This window comes from Staurois parvus, unplaced genomic scaffold (genome assembly GCF_062004578.1).
Source record: "Staurois parvus isolate SC_StPar_1 unplaced genomic scaffold, SC_StPar_1.0 ptg001156l, whole genome shotgun sequence".
Lineage (NCBI taxonomy): Eukaryota > Metazoa > Chordata > Amphibia > Anura > Ranidae > Staurois > Staurois parvus.
Window position 1 is genome coordinate 58,578 of NW_028318952.1, and position 19,079 is coordinate 77,656.

The 19,079-nt window shown below is 45.0% G+C and overlaps 1 protein-coding gene across 3 annotated transcripts in view; it reads left to right on the top strand.

The window, feature by feature from the left end:
- The window catches only part of WDR20 (WD repeat domain 20), an 81,771-nt gene that overhangs the window by 44,400 nt on the left and 18,292 nt on the right, over positions 1-19,079 (top strand). For 2 of the 3 annotated variants that reach the window (XM_089659417.1, XM_089659415.1), the window contains exon 3: positions 8,228-9,505. In XM_089659417.1, the coding sequence (XP_089515543.1) occupies positions 8,228-9,505 (1,278 nt within the window). Of the gene's footprint in view, positions 1-8,227; positions 10,682-19,079 lie in introns of those variants that run through there. The other variant, XM_089659416.1, reaches the window with a different exon arrangement.

Here is a 19,079-nt window from a genome sequence, read left to right on the forward strand (position 1 = left end):
ATGCACTCATTCCCTACACATCGTAGAGGCAGTGTTTTTTTTTGTGTTTGTTTTTTTGTTTTGTTTTTTTTTTTCTTTTATAGAGTATAGGTTTTCCAAAATTCCGGTGTGTCAATTTTTGGTTTTAGGGTTTGACAGAAATTCCTGCAGCTTCTTTAATGTTGCTGTATGCCTTTGGCAGCCTCCTAGACCAGTTTTCTTGTTTTTTTCAGCAACTTTGGAGAAATGTCCAGTTCTTTGTAATGTCACTGTTGTGCCATGTTTTCGCCACTAGTTGATGACCACCTTCACTGTGTCCCATGGTATATCCAATGCCTTAGAATTTGTATTGCACCCTTCTCCTGAATGATAACTTCCAACAGTGAGATTCCTTTGATACGCTGTTTTGGAATGGCCCATCCAGCTCCCAGACCGGAATGCAATTTGATTTGGAACGCTCTTGCAGGGAAGAGTGAGCAAAGATTCCCAAGGCAAGATGTGCCATGCTGATAGACGACTACCTCGAAAGACTGAATACCGTCAGTAAAACAAAAGGCGCAGCGCTAAATATATATTACACAATGAAAAGTGTCAAATACAATAATCACAACAACTTTCAAATAAACAGTTCAATATAAAGTGACTAGTGATGTGCAACAAGGTGGTATTGTAACAACCATAAAGTGGTTAAGTGATGACATAAATCTTTGTCACTGTAAAGTGACCACTGGTGCTAAATAAAGTGCTGATATAAATGGTTAAATGTCCATAAAGGTGATGTATGGAAGATCCAATGATGATCTTCAATTGCTGGTGATTAATAACATCTATCCAATGGTATGGTGATGTGCCCGGTAATATAAGAATTGCGCACTCACCAGATGTGCAATCAAATCAAGCATTTAGATATATACACTCTCAGTATGGTCAGCTGGAGGTCCATTTTAAGTGTATGTATGGTCTGGAGTTCCCTCACTGCTTCCTCTGCTGTTGGCAATACTTCTGCCATCCTCCTAATGCAGCTCTGTGGGTTGTTAACCCTTTGAGGACCAAGGTACGTATTTATCCCATGTTTTTAATTGCGTGTATCATCTGATTAAGAACTTAAAACTTTTGGTTTGAGTCAAAATATTAGTTCTTATCAACAAACAACAAATGGATCTAGCTTTTTGCCCAGTGGTTCTCAACCTTTCTAATGCCGCGACCCCTTAATACAGTTCCTCATGTTGTGGTGACCCCCAACCATAAAATTATTTTCGTTGCTACTTCATAACTGTAATTTTGCAGTGGGAGGAGTAGTGCCACGTCATTGGTGTCAGTGGGAGGAATAGTGCCCCATCATTGATGTCAATGGGAGGAATAGTGCCCCATCGTTGGTGTCAGTGGGAGGAATAGCGCCCCATCGTTGGTATCAGTGGGGAGGAATAATGCCCCATCGTTGGTGTCAGTGGGGAGGAATAATGCCCCATCGTTGGTGTCAGTGGGGAGGAATAATGCCCCATCGTTGGTGTCAGTGGGAGGAATAGTGCCCCATCATTGGTGTCAGTGGGGGGAGGAATAGTGCCCCATCGTTGGTGTCAGTGGGGGGAGGAATAGTGCCCCATTGTTGGTGTCAGTGGGGGGAGGAATAGTGCCCCATCGTTGGTGTCAGTGGGGGGTCGCGACCCCCAGGTTGAGAACCGCTGTTTTTGCCAATTATTTCATGAAATGGCTTAGTTACAGCAACTGAAGTGTACAAACTTTAAAAACAAAAAAATTTATTCTTTTGGCGTTCCAAAATCTTACGGTCCTCAAGCTCACGAAGAGCCCAAAAAAGAGGAGGCCAATAGCGTGCTACTGCTTTAAATGGGATGTATTTATTCCATATATTGCAGATATACAGAGAACAAAAATCACTGACAATGTGTAGGAATCCAGGATGGCCGCCGGGACCCACGTGGTGTCAGCGGCGTGCCGTCACGACATTGCAGCTTCCCCTTGACGCGTTTCATGCTATTGCCCATAATCATAGGGGGTGTGCCTTTGCCTTTTATGGACATTTTGACCTTTTTATATCAGCACTTTATTTAGCACCAGTGGTCACTTTACAGTGACAAAGATTTATGTCCTCAATCACTTTACGGTTGTTACAATACCACCTTGTTGCACATCACTAGTCTCTTTATATTGAACTGAATATTTATTTATTTGAAAGTTTCTGTGATTATTGTATTTGACACTTTTCATTGTGTAATATATATTTAGCGCTGCACCCATTTTTATATTGATGCTTTGGAAGGCTTTTTGGTACCTTTTTTGGTGTTTCAGCAGCTTAGCCGTTTTAGCGCTCACTTATCTCCTTGTGCTTTCTAAAACAAAAGGTGCTTCAACAAAGTGCTAATTTAAAGGCCTCATGCACACAGGGCGTTTTTCCTACCTATTTTAGGAGCATCCATATTTATGCAACCATGTTATTGGAATCCCCCCCTGATTATAATTGAATTTCACAGTCTACAGGTCACGTGGGGAAAAAAAAATCAGAGGTTATTTATCCTTGTATGTGGGGGTTTTTTTTTCTCAAACTATTTTTTTAATTTTTACGGAGATATGTAGCCTTTTTATTCGTCTGTGTGCGTCTGTCTGGCGCATGCACAGACACGCACACACACACCAAAAGTATTGGCCCCGCCCTCCAAATCATTGGATTCAGGTGCTCCAATCACCTCCATGGCCACAGATGTATAAATCGAGCCCCTAGGCATGCAGACTGCTTCTACAAACATTTCGTGAAAGAATGGGTCGCTCTCAGGAGCTCCATGAATTCAAGAGTGGTCCCGTGATAGGTTGCTATCCGTGACATTTCCTTGTTATTAAATATTCCACTGTCAACTATTAGTGGGATTATAGCAAAGTGGAAGCAACTGGGAACAGCAGAAACTTGGCCACCAAGTGGTAGGCCACATCACATGACAGAGCGGGGTCAGCGCATGCTGAAGCGCACAGTGCGCAGAAGTCACCAACTGTCTGCAGAGTCAATAGCTAAAGACCTCCAAACTTGGTGTGACCTTCAGATGAGCACAACAACAGTGCGTAGAGAGCTTCATGGAATGGGTTTCCATGGCCGAGCAGCTGCATCCAAGCCTTCCATCACCAAGTGCAATGCAAAGTGTCGGATGTCGTGGCGTAAAGCACGCCACCACTGGAGCAGAGGAGACGTGTTCTCTGGAGTGACCAATCACGCTTCTGTGTCTGGCAATCCGATGGACATGTCTGGGTTTGGCAGTTGCCAGGTGAACAGTACTTGCCTGACTGCATTGTGTAAAGTTTGGTGGAGGGGGGATTATGGTGTGGGGTTGCTTTTCAGGGGTTGGGCTTGGCCCCCTAGTTCCAGTGAAGGGAACTCCTTAAGACATCAGCATTCCAAGACATTTTGGACAACTTCATGCTCCCAACTTTGAGGGAACAGTTTGGGGATGGCCCCTTCCTGTTCCAACATGGCTGCACACCAATGCACAAAGCAAGGTCCATAAAGACATGGAGGAGCCAGTTTGGGGTGGAGGAACTTGACTGGCCTGCACAGAGTCCTGACCTCAACCCCATAGAACACCTTTGGGATGAATTAGAGTGGAGACTGCGAGCCAGGCCTCCTCCCCCGACATCAGTGCCTGACCTCACAAATGTGCTTCTGGAAGAATGGTCCAACCTTCCCATAGACACCCTCCTAAACCTTGTGGACGGCCTTCCCAGAAGAGTTGAAGCTGTTATAGCTGCAAAGGGCGGGGCCAACTCAATATTGAACCCTACGGACTAAGACTGGGGGGCCATTAAAGGTCATGTGCGTGTAAAGGCCGGCCGACCAATACTTGGGGCAATATAGTGTATAATGTATTATATTCCTTACATCCTCACTGCTAATGTTGCTGAGTTTGTTATGATGTACATTCATGTACTTTTGGAATGACTTGGTCAGAGTGGATGTAAGCAATTTTTGCATTTAGAGACCAGCCAATCAGAATGGTTCTTCTATTTCCAGTATCAAATGAACGGATTAACTGGACTGGTTTTCGTTAACCCTGAATTTTCTTTGATTCCAATTACACAAGGCCCTTTGTATCTAGTGTTGCCTTCTGAAGAGTTTTGTCACGTGTATCCACTTCATTTCTAGCTCAGCATGCAGCCTGTGGAGTTCTGTTCACAAACTCTGCTGTCTCCAGATTGGAACCCATCTGGATGAAAAGAAAATTAAAAAAAAAATACCCATCCTTCCCTATGGCTGTAGGGTCAATCCACCCATGCTTGATAAACTGTTTGGGTTGTTTGGGATTCTACAGAGATTGTAGCTGTGCGCATTAGGCACGGCACATACAATTTTTAAAACTCTTTATCAAAGATATTCTTATTTGCTTCTCTGTTATGTTAACTTTGAAAGCATTTTGCTATATCTGAGAGTGTAAAAAAAAAAAAACCTGTTTATCCTTCCAGAAATCCCGAGGGCCCCTAAGGCCTAATGCACACTGAGTGTTAAAAAATGCAACTTTTAGGGGCATTTAGCGACTTTTTTTTTTCTTTCTGCTTCTAAACTTCCCCCATGTTGGCCTATATGTCCATGCATACATAGGTGATTAGAGGCAGAAAAAAACCACTGCTAGGGCATCCAGGAGCAACTGCGTTTTGGCAAAACACTTGTGTATAAATGATTTTTAGGTGCGTTAAGTGCGAATTCATTTCAATGGCTGGAATAAATGATTATTCTGCCCAATTAAATGAACAGCCAGGCGCTTGGTGCACCGAGATGCGTTTTTAAAGCATTTTACTTTTTCCCTGCCAAAACGATGCTGACGGTAGGAAAGGCATGTAGGAGAGCTGGGCAAACTCCGTGTGCATGGGGCCTAACACAGGAAATGTTACTGGCAGGATCACCTGGTGATAATCCAGAAAGTAAAGAAAATGAATGTAGCCACCACCTGTAAGGGCTGGTAAGCTGCAATACATTATGTGAAATTCATGATTATATTGCAGAAACATTTTTTGGAGCGTAAAGCATGACCAGGGGCGGACTGACCATTTGAGAACTCGGGCACTGCCCGAGGGCCCAGGGTCAGTAGGGGGCCCCATGAGATGCCCCTGGTACCTTTCATAGGCTTTTTTGGGTGTGGTTTGAGTGTAGGCAAGGATACAGGGGCCCCATGATCTCCTATTGCCCGGGGCCCCATGAGTTGTCAGTCCGCCCTTGAGCACAAGTGTAATGTGGGATGGTTATCTCACTTTCTACTGTAATAGTCACACGCACACCCCCACGCACACCCCCACACCTACCTATGACCTTCCATTGCTGCAGGGGTTAACATCAGTGGCTGTGAAGAGTTCCTACAGCTCACCCTGTTCTTCTGTCCCCTCTGCAATCCTGATGAATGACAGGATCTCCGCTGGCCTGTTGCATTCTGGGAGAACACTAGGAGTTGCGTATGGCCAAGGGGATAGGTAGGGGAGGGCAAGCAGCTTGAGTCCACTCCTCCTGTCATTGCAGCCTTTGCTCCTACACTGCTGTGACATGTCAGTGACTTCTATGTCCATACTGAACGTTTCTGCTCTACATTTGTATGTCCCTCCCGTGTGACGGCCCCTGGAGGAGTGGAATGACTAGGCGTTCTTGTACACGTCTCATGTCATGCATCACCTTCTCTGCTCCAGTCCAGTGCTCTCTGCCAGTTAATACAGAAGACTTGTCCCGGCTGCTTTCATTAAATGTGGGTGACAGGTACCCTTGATCTCTGTTGTGTAGTATGAAATAGCCGGAGACAAATTCATCATTTTAATCTTTTGGCTCGTTTGCATTCAGAAGATGTTTTACTTGGTTGCATTCACAGGCTGTGCATAGGATGATGGCAGGCAATTTGCATTTTGAAAATGTAAAAGGTATTTGCATGTACAGCTGCAGCTGGCTCTTCAGTACAAATACCAGAGCTGCTTTGTTTTCCCACAGAAGGGCTCACCTTTTAGCAGGAAAGTATTACAGAAGGCCTGCAAAAACAATAGAGACTGGCCTGTTTCTGAAAATGCTAGTTGACCGGCTGTCTCTGATTTTAAAGGTTAGGTTCACCTATTAGAACCCGTTGCCCATATTTAGCATGTAACATGACAAGAGAATGGTTGCACACCACAGTGGGACACTTCCCAGTTGCAAATGATTTATTCTAAACCGTATCATGAAGACATGCTGGCCAAAGATACAGGAGATCTTTTCACACAGCAAAATGCTTACTCATAGCAACATGGTTGTGGAAAGCGTCTCGCTATGGTGTGCAGCCATCCTCTTCCTCTTCTCATTGTCTGCAGTAGCGAGCCAGGCAGGCACCTGCATGTGAGGACTGTGAAGGGTTATCTGTCACTTACCTGGAGTGGTGCTTTTCTCTGTTTGGGCTTTTGGGGTGTAATATGTTCCATTTCTGGCACCATCCCACCCCCTCCCCCATCCAATCCACCACCACTCCCCCATATAGAATGTGGGTTCAGAGATTTGCAGGGTCATGTAAGAAAAATATTACATGTTTTTTCTGCAAAAACACATGCATTCATTTTTTTTTTTTTTTTTTCCTGTAGGCCCTGTTCACACTTGTCATGCAATTTGACAGTTCATAATCGCATGACAAGTCGCACCCCATTTGTGCCTTAGGAACAGATTAGATCAGTGCGCATCCAACTTTGTTTTTTTTTTTTTTTTTGAAAGAAGTTTCCTGCACTACTTTTGGCGATTCATGTATGACTTGCATAGGCACCATGCATGAAGTCACACAGATGTCAGGCAAGCCGCACATGAAATTTTGCACTGACCAGCAGCTTTGAGACCCTGCTACTTCAAGTGAAGTAGTGCAATTTCAAAGCAGCATTCAGTGTAAACCAGGACTTAATCATGAAATTGGCCTTTAAATACTATTTGAGCCATAACAGGAGAAAGAAGCAATGGCAGCCTGTTTTTTTGGGGGTTTTGTTTTTTTTTTTTTTTTTTTTTTTTTAGGTACAGGTTTTCTAGCCTGTCTTATAGAAAAAGGCACACTGCATGACCAAAAATTTGTTGATGCCTGCTTGTCACACCGGTATGAGCATTTTAGACATCTTGTTCTGAAACCATTGGGTGTTAACACGGAGTTGCTCCCCATCCCATGCTCTTGTTGGGAAAGAAATAAAATATATATATGCGCACACACATGTGAAACTTGAAAAATTTGAATATCATGCAAAAGTTCATTTATTTCAGGAATGCAACTTAAAAGATGAAGCTAATATATGAGACTCATTACATGAAATGCAAGATAGTTCAAGCCGTGATTTGTCGTCATTGTGATGATTATGGCTTACAGCTCATGAAAACCCCAAATCCACAATCTCAGAAAATGAGAATATTCCATGCAATCAATAAAACAAGGATTGTACATAGAACAATATCGGACCTCTGAAAAGTAGAAGCATGCATATGTACCCAGTACTTGGTTTGGGCCCCTTTTGCAGCAATTACTGCCTCAATGCGGCGTGGCATGGAAGGTATCAGCCTGTGGCACTGCTGAGGTGCTATGCAATTCCATACCAGGTCTGCTTATTGTGGGACCCAAGATCCCCAAATAAAGAAACTTTACAATTCAAATGGGCCTTTTCCCATAGATTTCTGACTGTGGACCACTTTCCACTTCACTGTTAGAGGATTCTCAAAACAGTGATGGGGTCAGTAGGTGAGATGGGGTGGACCAGAGCTAGTGACCAAATAAGTTAGTTGGTGCTTGTACAGTAGAGTGCCACCCTATTTGGACATCCTTGGGAGGACAGCTAGGTCTGCAGTGCAAGACTCTTCTCAGGACACTGTTGCCCTGGATGCCTTTTTGTTTTTGGTCACATGACCACATGCCAAGGCACCAGTCAGAGGAGCTTGGTTGAAAGGGGTTGTATCGATAAAATAGCGATTTCTCCATACCTGCCTCATTTAGCTGCAGTCCTATGACCATTCCCACCACATTTGATCATGTGAATGCACATGAGCAGCAGTTTCTTCATCTTTTGAGTATATGGGTCTTGTGAAGGGCGTGGTTGGGGTAGGGTAATAGACCAGTGGTTAATTCTCTCACCATCCAGTTCTATACGTATCATATGAGATTCTGATTAGTTGGTTTTCTTTCTTTTGCCTCAATTTTCATAATGGCTTCATTGTTTTTTTAGAAATATTTGCTATATTTGTATGAAATTAATGTACATTTTGTTCTTTATCTCTTGTCTTTAACAGAGGCTAATAGACAAGTCCAGAGTAACCTGTGTAAAATGGGTCCCAGGCTCGGAAAGCCTATTTCTTGTAGCTCATTCCAGTGGAAACATGTACTTGTATAACGTGGAGCACACGTGTGGTACAACAGCACCCCATTACCAGCTACTGAAACAAGGAGAAAGCTTTGCTGTTCATACATGCAAGAGCAAATCCACAAGGAACCCTCTACTGAAATGGACTGTGGGAGAGGGAGCCCTCAACGAATTTGCATTTTCCCCAGATGGGAAGTTCTTAGCTTGCGTAAGTCAAGATGGTTTCCTCCGGGTGTTCAACTTTGATTCCGTAGAATTGCATGGTACTATGAAAAGCTACTTTGGTGGACTCCTTTGTGTTTGTTGGAGCCCTGATGGGAAGTACATTGTAACAGGTGGAGAGGATGACCTGGTCACCGTTTGGTCTTTTGTGGACTGTCGAGTAATAGCCAGAGGCCAGGGTCACAAGTCTTGGGTTAGTGTGGTGGCATTTGACCCCAATACCACTAGTGTAGAAGAGACTGATCCTATGGAGTTTAGTGGAAGTGATGAAGATTTCCAGGAACTGATCAGCTTTGGTAGAGACAGGGCCAATAGTACGCAATCAAGGTTGTCTAAACGGAACTCTACAGACAGTCGTCCAGTTAGCGTGACTTACAGATTTGGCTCAGTAGGCCAGGACACGCAGCTCTGTTTATGGGACCTTACGGAAGACATTCTTTTCCCCCATCAGCCTTTGTCAAGAACGAGGACACATACCAATGTTATGAATGCCACCAGTCCACCGGCAGGAAGTGGGGCCCCAAATCCAGGTAGTAATGGCAACAGCATCACCACGCCGGGCAACACCGTACCTCCCCCTCTTCCAAGGTCCAACAGCCTTCCCCACTCTGCTGTGTCCAACACTGGCAGCAAAAGCAGTGTGGACAGCGCCATCGCTTCTGGCGTCAGCAAGTTTGCAACCCTGTCCATCCACGACCGCAAGGACAGGCACCACGATAAAGACCACAAGAGGAACCACAGTATGGGACATATATCTAGCAAGAGTAGTGACAAACTCAACCTAGTTACAAAAAATAAAACGGACCCTGCTAAAACATTGGGGACCCCTCTTTGCCCCAGGATGGAAGACGTACCTTTGTTAGAGCCTCTTATCTGTAAAAAAATAGCACACGAAAGACTAACGGTGCTCATTTTTCTTGAAGACTGTATAGTCACTGCTTGTCAGGAAGGATTTATTTGCACATGGGCCAGGCCTGGTAAAGTGGTAAGTTTTAATCCTTAATGCTGCGCCAAGATTAGATTCTGGGCCTATGAGGAGAGTCTGTAGCTTTTGAAATCTTATGCTCATCAATCCGCTTGGTGCATGTTACAACTTTTTTTTTTTTATTATTATTATTTATAGTATTCTTTGCTGAAAGTGGCTTTTTTTTTTTTTTTTTTTTTTTTTTTTTTTTTTTTTAGAAAACAGTTGGTTTGGTCCTTAACTGAAAGTGTGGATTTTGCTTGTTTAGGGCATCTTTTTGCCTCCAGGTGATGATTGGATAGTCAGAGCAGGAGCCCAAATTTTGTAATGGGAAATATAGGTCTTGCTAGGAGGGATAAAGGAGGTTGGAAGGAAGACAATGATGTAGAAGGGGATGAAATAAAATGGAAGTTATACACCGGACTCTCATGTGAGTGCTAGACCAACTGTTTTCTACTGAAGGAAAGGGGTCTGAACTGCCATTTTTTGGCAGATAAGGTATACTGAAAGCATCACAACTTGCATCAAACTGATGAACAGAATATTTCAGAAGTGGCAGGTCTCTCTTTAAGGCTAATCTGTCGGCTACACTCAATAAAATCGGTCATTTTGTCGTTGGAGCTAGTATAATTCCAGTCTCTTCCCTAATAGCTAGCGTGATCACAACACTGTACTGGTTGCTTTTATTGCTTGTAGTTGACAGGACCACGAACATTCTTTAAAAAATGCTGACATTTCTTTCCATTTATGTAGAAGGCTATTTTTTTCAAGACATATTTTGGTTACTGCATGTCATACCGTTTTGAATCATTTGAAATTTTTCCACTGCAATCCGTATGTTGACAAATTCTACGTGTTATATCAAAACCTTTTGTGCCAACCAAAGAAAAAAAAAAAAAAAAAAGTTAACAGAGAGCCTGTACGTTGTAATACATGCAGAAAAGATTTCTTCTTTGTCCACGACACTGAGGTGGACCTCGATCATTCGAAGTTTTTTATTTTGTAAGCGTTAGCGAGCCCGGAACGTGACGGGGTATGGTGATTGTAGCCTGGCAAACCTTTCATTGGAGGCACTTGTTAATGTATCAATGAAGAAGTGTATATTGAGTCACTCTAGAAGCAAACTAAACTTGGACACAAGTTTATCCTATTAAGTTAATAAGATCTGTATTTCTGTAAATAAATCGGTTACCTTGATTTCTTTAGTATGCTCAATGTGTAACTCCTTTCTTGCCTATCACTTCCAATATTTCATTTTTATTTTTTTTTTCATTGAATTTATTAAAAACTGAATAAGTAGATAGCAACAATTTTTTTTATTTTTTTTTTTAAAAAAAGGGAACACGCAAAGTATGCTTGAAATGCAGGCAACAAAGTTTAAACTAAGGTTTGTCTATTTCCAAGGGTCTAGGGTAGGAGAAAGAACCAGGTACTCATTTCTGAAGGACATGTAAAGGATATAGGCCAAGAGGCTTCAGACACAAGCTGCCATTTTTTGGCTCCTGGTAGGTGTGGGGGCAGTGGTTTAATTCTCAACGATGGGCATCATATTGAGGTCCACTACCTTGGGATGAAGATGCAGCCCAGGAGTCAGAGAGTGGCTGCTTCTATCTGGGGCAACATGGGAGTCTCTTATTGTGACAGATTCTCTTTGGTATGTTAGGGACTGAACAAATTTTATGTTGTGTGGTTTTTTTGTTTTCTGGGCTGCCAAGGTATGCCTACACACTTGTTCTTTGAAGCTCAGACTGGATCACATTTGTTTTCTGTAGTGAGGCATGTCCATGAGACTTATCTGAAAGCTGTAGACAACTTATCACATTAAGCAAAACTGAAGTCAAATAAAAACCTCCTGCTCCCCTGCCCACCCCGCTCTGCTAAAGCCATAAAAGGTTCTAGATGCCCCAAAAAACTTAAAGGGAACTGAAGTCTGCAAGACTTTCCTCCCTCCAGCGATGCAGCATTTGTGTATCCCTCATCTGTGCTGGCTTCTTCATACTTTTTTCGGGGTTTGACACCTTCAGGTGTGTTTACTGGCCGGACTGGGATGGTGTAACTTTTACACATGTACAGGAGATGATCCTGGCAGCAAGGCACACCACAAATGTACACAAAGCTGCAGGTGGACAGCTTAGTGTACATTTAGAAGAGGCGTTAGGATGAAGAGGTGATTTTACTGCAGAAGAGGCGTTCTACATGGACCTTAAAAGATCTATTTTATAAGTGCTCAGAGAGGACACAGTCATGTAAATCCTGGTGTCTCTGGAGATCTAGGTTGTGTTCACAACACCAGCAAGTAAAGCAGCAGGCTTCTTTTTCACATTGTCAGATCTTCTAGGCACTGTTGAAAGGAGCTTGTTTACAGAGCTCAGTAGCTGCAGATACTCTTTACACACACTGATTTTCTAGGAGTTACTGCTTTCCTATTCAGAATTTCAACCATGAAAGACAGCAAGTTTGAAGGCAATTGGCTTATGTTTTTTGCTAGCAACCCATAGTGCTTTAGGAATCTCTTCACAGGCACTCCCTATAGTAAATGTTATTTCTTAGTGGTATAGTACAAGACACAGGATCTCTAGTCAGAACTGTGGGTTATAGGTAGCTACCCTCCTGTGATTGCACACTGGCAGGAAAAGCTGTAGGGACATCCCTTCTAACACCTCCTGTGCCCAGCTAATCTGAATTTCTTGGCAATGTTAGGTGATAGATTCACTCTATGCAGAGTGAACTTCCCCCATTTTTACTGGGAAACCTGGGGCGCGCTTTTGTCTGAAGCCATGTAAAGCTATATCTGGGTGCACAGGTTGATGGTGTGGACATTGGGGACCCTGGTGTCCTTTTTCCTCCACCTAATCCCAGGAAAGCTCAGATGTTCGGGTCCAGAGTGTGGTATCCAGGTGCTAAAAACTGGAGTTTTGAGCTCTGCCTTCTTCATGCTCTGAAATTTGGCATGCTCTCTGTAAAGACAGACAAATCTACATTAAATCAAAGACGAATTCTCCTGCGCTCTAGGACCCAGACAGGTGGCGAATAGATGGAACCAGGCCTGGAGAATTCGTCCACCAATGCATAAAGGGTGCGCTTCTCGTTTTCATTTCATTCTGCAGACAAATCTACATGCTGCTACTCTTTAGCTTCTTCAACAGGGGAGGTTGTTGCCCCTGTTCTGGACTAGACGCGGTTTCAAGTGTTTTACCTCAACCTGTTCATTGGCCCCGAGGAAGATTGAGGCATTCGCCCAGTTTGGAATCTCAAGCCCTTAAACGTGTTTCTTTAGATGCAGAAGTTCTGCATTGAACTTGCCAGGTCGGTCATTGCCTTCCTTCTACTGGGGGATCTGTTGGCCTCTGTGGACATTCGGGATGCTTACCTACACACACCTGTATTTCCACCTCATTTAATGCTATCTGTAGTTTGCACGGGCATGCAGCACTACTAGTTTGTGGCCCATCCACAGTGCCCCCAGTATTCGTCATGGTGATTGCTCTGCTCTGGTCCTTGTTTTGCTTTGAGCACAAGGTACCTACAGTGGACTACATTCTGATAAAGGATTAGTCTGCCAAAGCCCTGTCTGCCCATGATTCTGCTGCCCCAGGACAAACTCCTGTACCTTTTTGGTTCCTGAGCATCAAAGTTTTGTAACTGCAAGCAGGTTGGTTGTCCCTTTTAATGTTGGACCGATCAGCTGCTAGGTGACCCAACCACAGTTGAGTCCAATGTCATGCCAGTTGCCTACATCACCACCTGGGAGGCAACAGAAGTTGTGTCGTTCAAAGGGAAGAAGTTCTGATTCTATCTAGGGCAGAACTTACACGTTCCTGCCCTATCTGCCATTCACCTCCCAGGTGTAGAAAATTGGCAGGCAGATTTACTGAGTTGTCAGCGTCTGGGATCTGGGGGTCTCTTCACCCTGAGGTGTCCCAAACTTTTCCACAGGTGGGGATGGGAGGGGGCACTTGACATACTTTTTCTGGTGTCCAGGTTCAACAATAAACTCAACAGGTTTGTTGGCAGGTCCTGGCATATTCTGGTGACTGTGTGATCAGTTCGATCTAATCTGTGCCTTCCCTTGTCTACTGCTCTTTCCTCGAATGCTCTGCAGGATTGAGATGGAGGGTGTTCCAGTGATCCTCATTACTCTGAACTAGCCCAGGAGATCATGGTATTTGAGCATTCTCAGTTTAGAATACTAAGACAACGTGACCCCTCCCAGGTTGTCTGGATCTTTTGTCCCAAGGTTCAGTTCATCATCCTGCTTCTTGGTCACTGGCTTTAATGGCGTTGTTGTTGAGGCCTGGGTCCTGAGAGATAGGAGCTGATGGATTCTGTCATCCCTATGCCCTTGAAGGCTAGGAAGTCAACTTCTCACTAAAATTACCGCCACACCTGGATAGCCTACATTTTGTGGTGCAGAGCTAGGAAATTCTATCCTAGGTGGTAGTTGGTAGGATAAATCTTGTTGGGTTTTTTTTTTTCTTTCAGTCTGGTCTGGACCAGCATTTGGCCTTGAGCACCAGTAAGGGATGAGTCTTGGCACTGGCTGTTCTGTTCCAGAGACCGTTGGTATTTCATTCCCTAGTTGAGGCCTTTTGTGCTTATCATTCTCCCTCTACAATCCCTGTTGACAGGGTGGGACCTCTACTGCTTCTCATGGCCCTTCAGAGGCTGCCCTTTGAATTTGTTGGGGTTCTTCTTTTATCTAGTCTCCATGTTAAGGTGGCCTTTCTCATTGCTGTCTTTCAATTAGCAGCTTTATTCTGTAAAGAGCCTTTCCTAGTGTTATACCAGGTGGTTCTGAGGCCCAGGGCCTCTTTTCCCCTCCAGGGTGATTTTTCTCCTTCCGCCTTAGCCCGGACATTGTTCTTGCCCTATTTCCTGCTCTGAAACATCCCAAGGATTGTTCTCTGTACTGTCTGGATGTAGTACATGCTATTAGAGTTTCTCTCAGCCTCCTTTGGGCAATCTGATTCCTCCTCTGCCCTTCCCGAAGGTTTCCGTGGAGACTTCCCGCCTTCCCGAAGGTTTCCGTGGAGACTTCCCGCCTTCCCGAAGGTTTCCGTGGAGACTTCCCGCCTTCCCGAAGGTTTCCGTGGAGACTTCCCGCCTTCCCGAAAGGTTTCCGCGGAGACTTCCCGCCTTCCCGAAAGGTTTCCGCGGAGACTTCCCGCCCTCCCGAAAGGTTTCCGCGGAGACTTCCCGCCCTCCCGAAAGGTTTCCGCGGAGACTTCCCGCCCTCCCGAAAGGTTTCCGCGGAGACTTCCCGCCTTCCCGAAAGGTTTCCGCGGAGACTTCCCGCCTTCCCGAAGGTTTCCGCGGAGACTTCCCGCCTTCCCGAAAGGTTTCCGCGGAGACTTCCCGCCTTCCCGAAAGGTTTCCGCGGAGACTTCCCGCCTTCCCGAAAGGTTTCCGCGGAGACTTCCCGCCTTCCCGAAAGGTTTCCGCGGAGACTTCCCGCCTTCCCGAAAGGTTTCCGCGGAGACTTCCCGCCTTCCCGAAAGGTTTCCGCGGAGACTTCCCGCCTTCCCGAAAGGTTTCCGCGGAGACTTCCCGCCTTCCCGAAAGGTTTCCGCGGAGACTTCCTGCCTGTCACTGTACACATTGCTAGGTGGATTTGACAGTTCATCATTCAAGCCTATGGGTTATAAGAAAAGTTCCATCTTTTGCCTGTTACGATGCAGCATTAGGTATCTATTTTTCAGATTTGCAAGACCACCTGGTCTTCTCTTTACACATTTAAGATTTACCAGGTGGATCTTTAGGCCTTCTCAAATGCTATCTTGTGGTGTAAGTTTCTTCAAGCTGTTCTATAAACTCCGGTGAGTCCCTCCTTGCCTTATGAGGGCCTGTTAGCGGCTGTGGCTGCGTTGCCCACCCCTTAGTTGGACTTCTTTTGGGGTGTTCCATGGTTATGATTAGAGATCCTGTGTTCTGTATTCTGTCTTTAAAATTCCTTTTTTTTTTTTTTTTTTTTTTTTTTTTTTAAACTTTTAGAATTATTTCTAAACTTTTTTTTTTTTTTTTTTTTTCCCTTTTTTATAAAAAAGTTTTTTTGAATAAAAAAGGCGATTAAAAAAAGGTAAAAATCAAGACTGTAAAATGCTTAGTGGCCTCACTCAAGCTTTCAAGGTCCGATGCATTGGCCTCTGCTGCTAATAAGGGTGCAGGCTGGGGAAATGTTCCTCCAGACCCAAAGCATGCTGTAGACGTAGGAAGAGAGCGAGGCCTCCGCACTCCTCACCCAGCCCAAGTGGTTAGCCGGTAAAATCAGCCTCAGCTGGCATCATACATGCCATGGCATGGCTTGAATGAAGTGAGCTGAGGCTGCTTTTACTTGCTAACCGCTTGGGCTGGCGAGGTGTGCGGCAGCTTAGGCGATCTTTACTACCTCTACAGTAAACCAGTATAATTTCATATGAACAAATGCAGAAAATGCCACCCATGGCTGTCGGTCATGTGAAATGCCTCTACATCAAGTTTCAAAATCTTTGCTAAAGGGGGGGGAGAGATCAGCAGTGATTGTGTAACTAAACACCACATGACCCCAAAGAAGAAGTTTCTCAACTGACTTTAGTTGTTATTGTGAGGGGTAGGCACAGAAGCAAGGAGTCCTTGGTTGTAGTCACATGTTAACATTCAAACACATTTACTGGTGAGAAGTATCCATGAATATCGATTAACACTTTTGTGTTTTCTTCCAATGAGAAATCTATTGTGTTCTCTTGAGGCTATGATGCTGCCTTGTCCTTAGGAGCAGCGATCACAGTGCTGCAGCAGTCCTGGTATTTCAAGAAAAGCTGATGAGGCTCAAAATCAGGATTTATTTTCTGAACTTCCATATTGCGGGGCAAGAATACGATTTAGACTTGGTAACCTACCAGGTCTGGAGCCTTCATGAATGTGAGTTATGGCAAACTAGGCAAGCCTAGACTGAGCTGGCCGTTTTTAGTGGTCTAACACAAAACCTCTCTCACAAACATCTGATTTTTTTATTTTTTTTCGATCTGCAACCTATCAATATCAAAAAAATACCTTGGAAAATTCCCTGTATTTCAATTTCTGTAGTCCCAAGCTTCAAATATTTGGCTGTCAGATCACCAGTTCGTTTAGCTGCAGCGATGTGGGTGATAAAGCATAGCCAGCTGGCAAGTCCAATCTGTGGTCTGTCCATCCGTACAGCTTCTTGCTTTCATATCTCAGGTGATTGGAGAAAATAAAGTGTAAGGGAGGTTTTACTTTCTTTGGGCATGGCACTTCTCAAGAACCTTTTTTTATCGGAGGGTTTTTTTTTTTTTTGGGGGGGGGGGGTTTACGTGGTACCAGTTTGACAAACACTTCTACATCGTGGTGCATAACTTCTGTTTTTAGGTTCAAAGCTAGGTTTGTTACTAATCACTAAGACACTTAAACATTCCCATCTCAGTTTTCTTGACTTTGTGACTTTTTTCAATTAGAATATGTTCACTGACTACTAAGCCATTGGGTGTGTTTGTAGACTTTCCGAATGGGATATCTTTCCTTTTACCATTTGTTCCACATAAAAGTGTAAAACAACTAGACTACGCTTTAGAAACGCCATTCATGTCTCTGTCCTCTGAGCTTAGTCTGCTGTGTTGACCACAAGCGCAGGTAAAGTAGGGACAGTTTATTCAGCAAGGTTGTACCCACTAACTTGTTTTTAGCAGTAGTTCCTGGAGGAAAGCCAGATGCACATGGGGAGGACACTGAAATGCCATCTAGATCAGGGTTCCTCCAGAGGTTGCTAGGAGCTCCTTGAGCAATTTCTGCTTCTCAGATAAGTTCCCTTTTGATCTTTTTCGCTATCGGGGATGAATTCTTCCCACTGACCACAAGTGTGAGGAGCATTCTTCCCACTGACCACAAGTGTGAGGAGCATTCTTCCCACTGACCACAAGTGTGAGGAGCATTCTTCCCACTGACCACAAGTGTGAAGAGCATTCTTCCCACTGACCACAAGTGTGAGGAGCATTCTTCCCACTGACCACAAGTGTGAGGAGCATTCTTCCCACTGACCACAAGTGTGAGGAGCATTCTTCCCACTGACCACAAGCGTGAGGAGCATTCTTCCCACTGACCACAAGCGTGAGGAGCATTCTTCCCACTGACCACAAGCGTGAGGAGCATTCTTCCCACTGACCACAAGCGTGAGGAGCATTCTTCCCACTGACCACAAGCGTGAGGAGCATTCTTCCCACTGACCACAAGCGTGAGGAGCATTCTTCCCACTGACCACAAGCGTGAGGAGCATTCTTCCCACTGACCACAAGCGTGAGGAGCATTCTTCCCACTGACCACAAGCGTGAGGAGCATTCTTCCCACTGACCACAAGCGTGAGGAGCATTCTTCCCACTGACCACAAGCGTGAGGAGCATTCTTCCCACTGACCACAAGCGTGAGGAGCATTCTTCCCACTGACCACAAGCGTGAGGAGCATTCTTCCCACTGACCACAAGCGTGAGGAGCATTCTTCCCACTGACCACAAGCGTGAGGAGCATTCTTCCCACTGACCACAAGCGTGAGGAGCATTCTTCCCACTGACCACAAGCGTGAGGAGCATTCTTCCCACTGACCACAAGCGTGAGGAGCATTCTTCCCACTGACCACAAGCGTGAGGAGCATTCTTCCCACTGACCACAAGCGTGAGGAGCATTCTTCCCACTGACCACAAGCGTGAGGAGCATTCTTCCCACTGACCACAAGCGTGAGGAGCATTCTTCCCACTGACCACAAGCGTGAGGAGCATTCTTCCCACTGACCACAAGCGTGAGGAGCATTCTTCCCACTGACCACAAGCGTGAGGAGCATTCTTCCCACTGACCACAAGCGTGAGGAGCATTCTTCCCACTGTCCACAAGCGTGAGGAGCATTCTTCCCACTGTCCACAAGCGTGAGGAGCATTCTTCCCACTGTCCACAAGCGTGAGGAGCATTCTTCCCACTGTCCACAAGCGTGAGGAGCATTCTTCCCACTGTCCACAAGCGTGAGGAGCATTCTTCCCACTGTCCACAAGCGTGAGGAGCATTCTTCCCACTGTCCACACGCGTGAGGAGCATTCTTCCCACTGTCCACACGCGTGAGGAGCATTCTTCCCACTGACCACACGCGTGAGGAGCATTCTTCCCACTGACCACACGCGTGAGGAGCATTCTTCCCACTGACCACACGCGTGAGGAGCATTCTTCCCACTGACCACACGCGTGAGGAGCATTCTTCCCACTGACCACACGCGTGAGGAGCATTCTTCCCACTGTCCATCACACTAATGTACCCTGAGTTGTAGATGGTCCTTTTTAGAAAGGGTTCCCTGAACCTGGAAAGTTTATTTCAAGGATTCTTCTGTTTTTAAAAAGGTTGAGAACGCCTGGTCTAGATGATGTCCTTGGTGGAACGCCAACCCAGGACTGCTGCAGAGACAGATAAACCACTTTGTGCTCCAGACGTACCATGTTAGATTGGTTACGATGGGTGACGGCACACTGCACTGGCTTATGGAATAAGCAAGGTTGTCGAACATTGTGTACTGGTGTGTGGAATTTAGAACACTTTAAATTAGTTGTTTTTTTGTTTTTCTGTTTT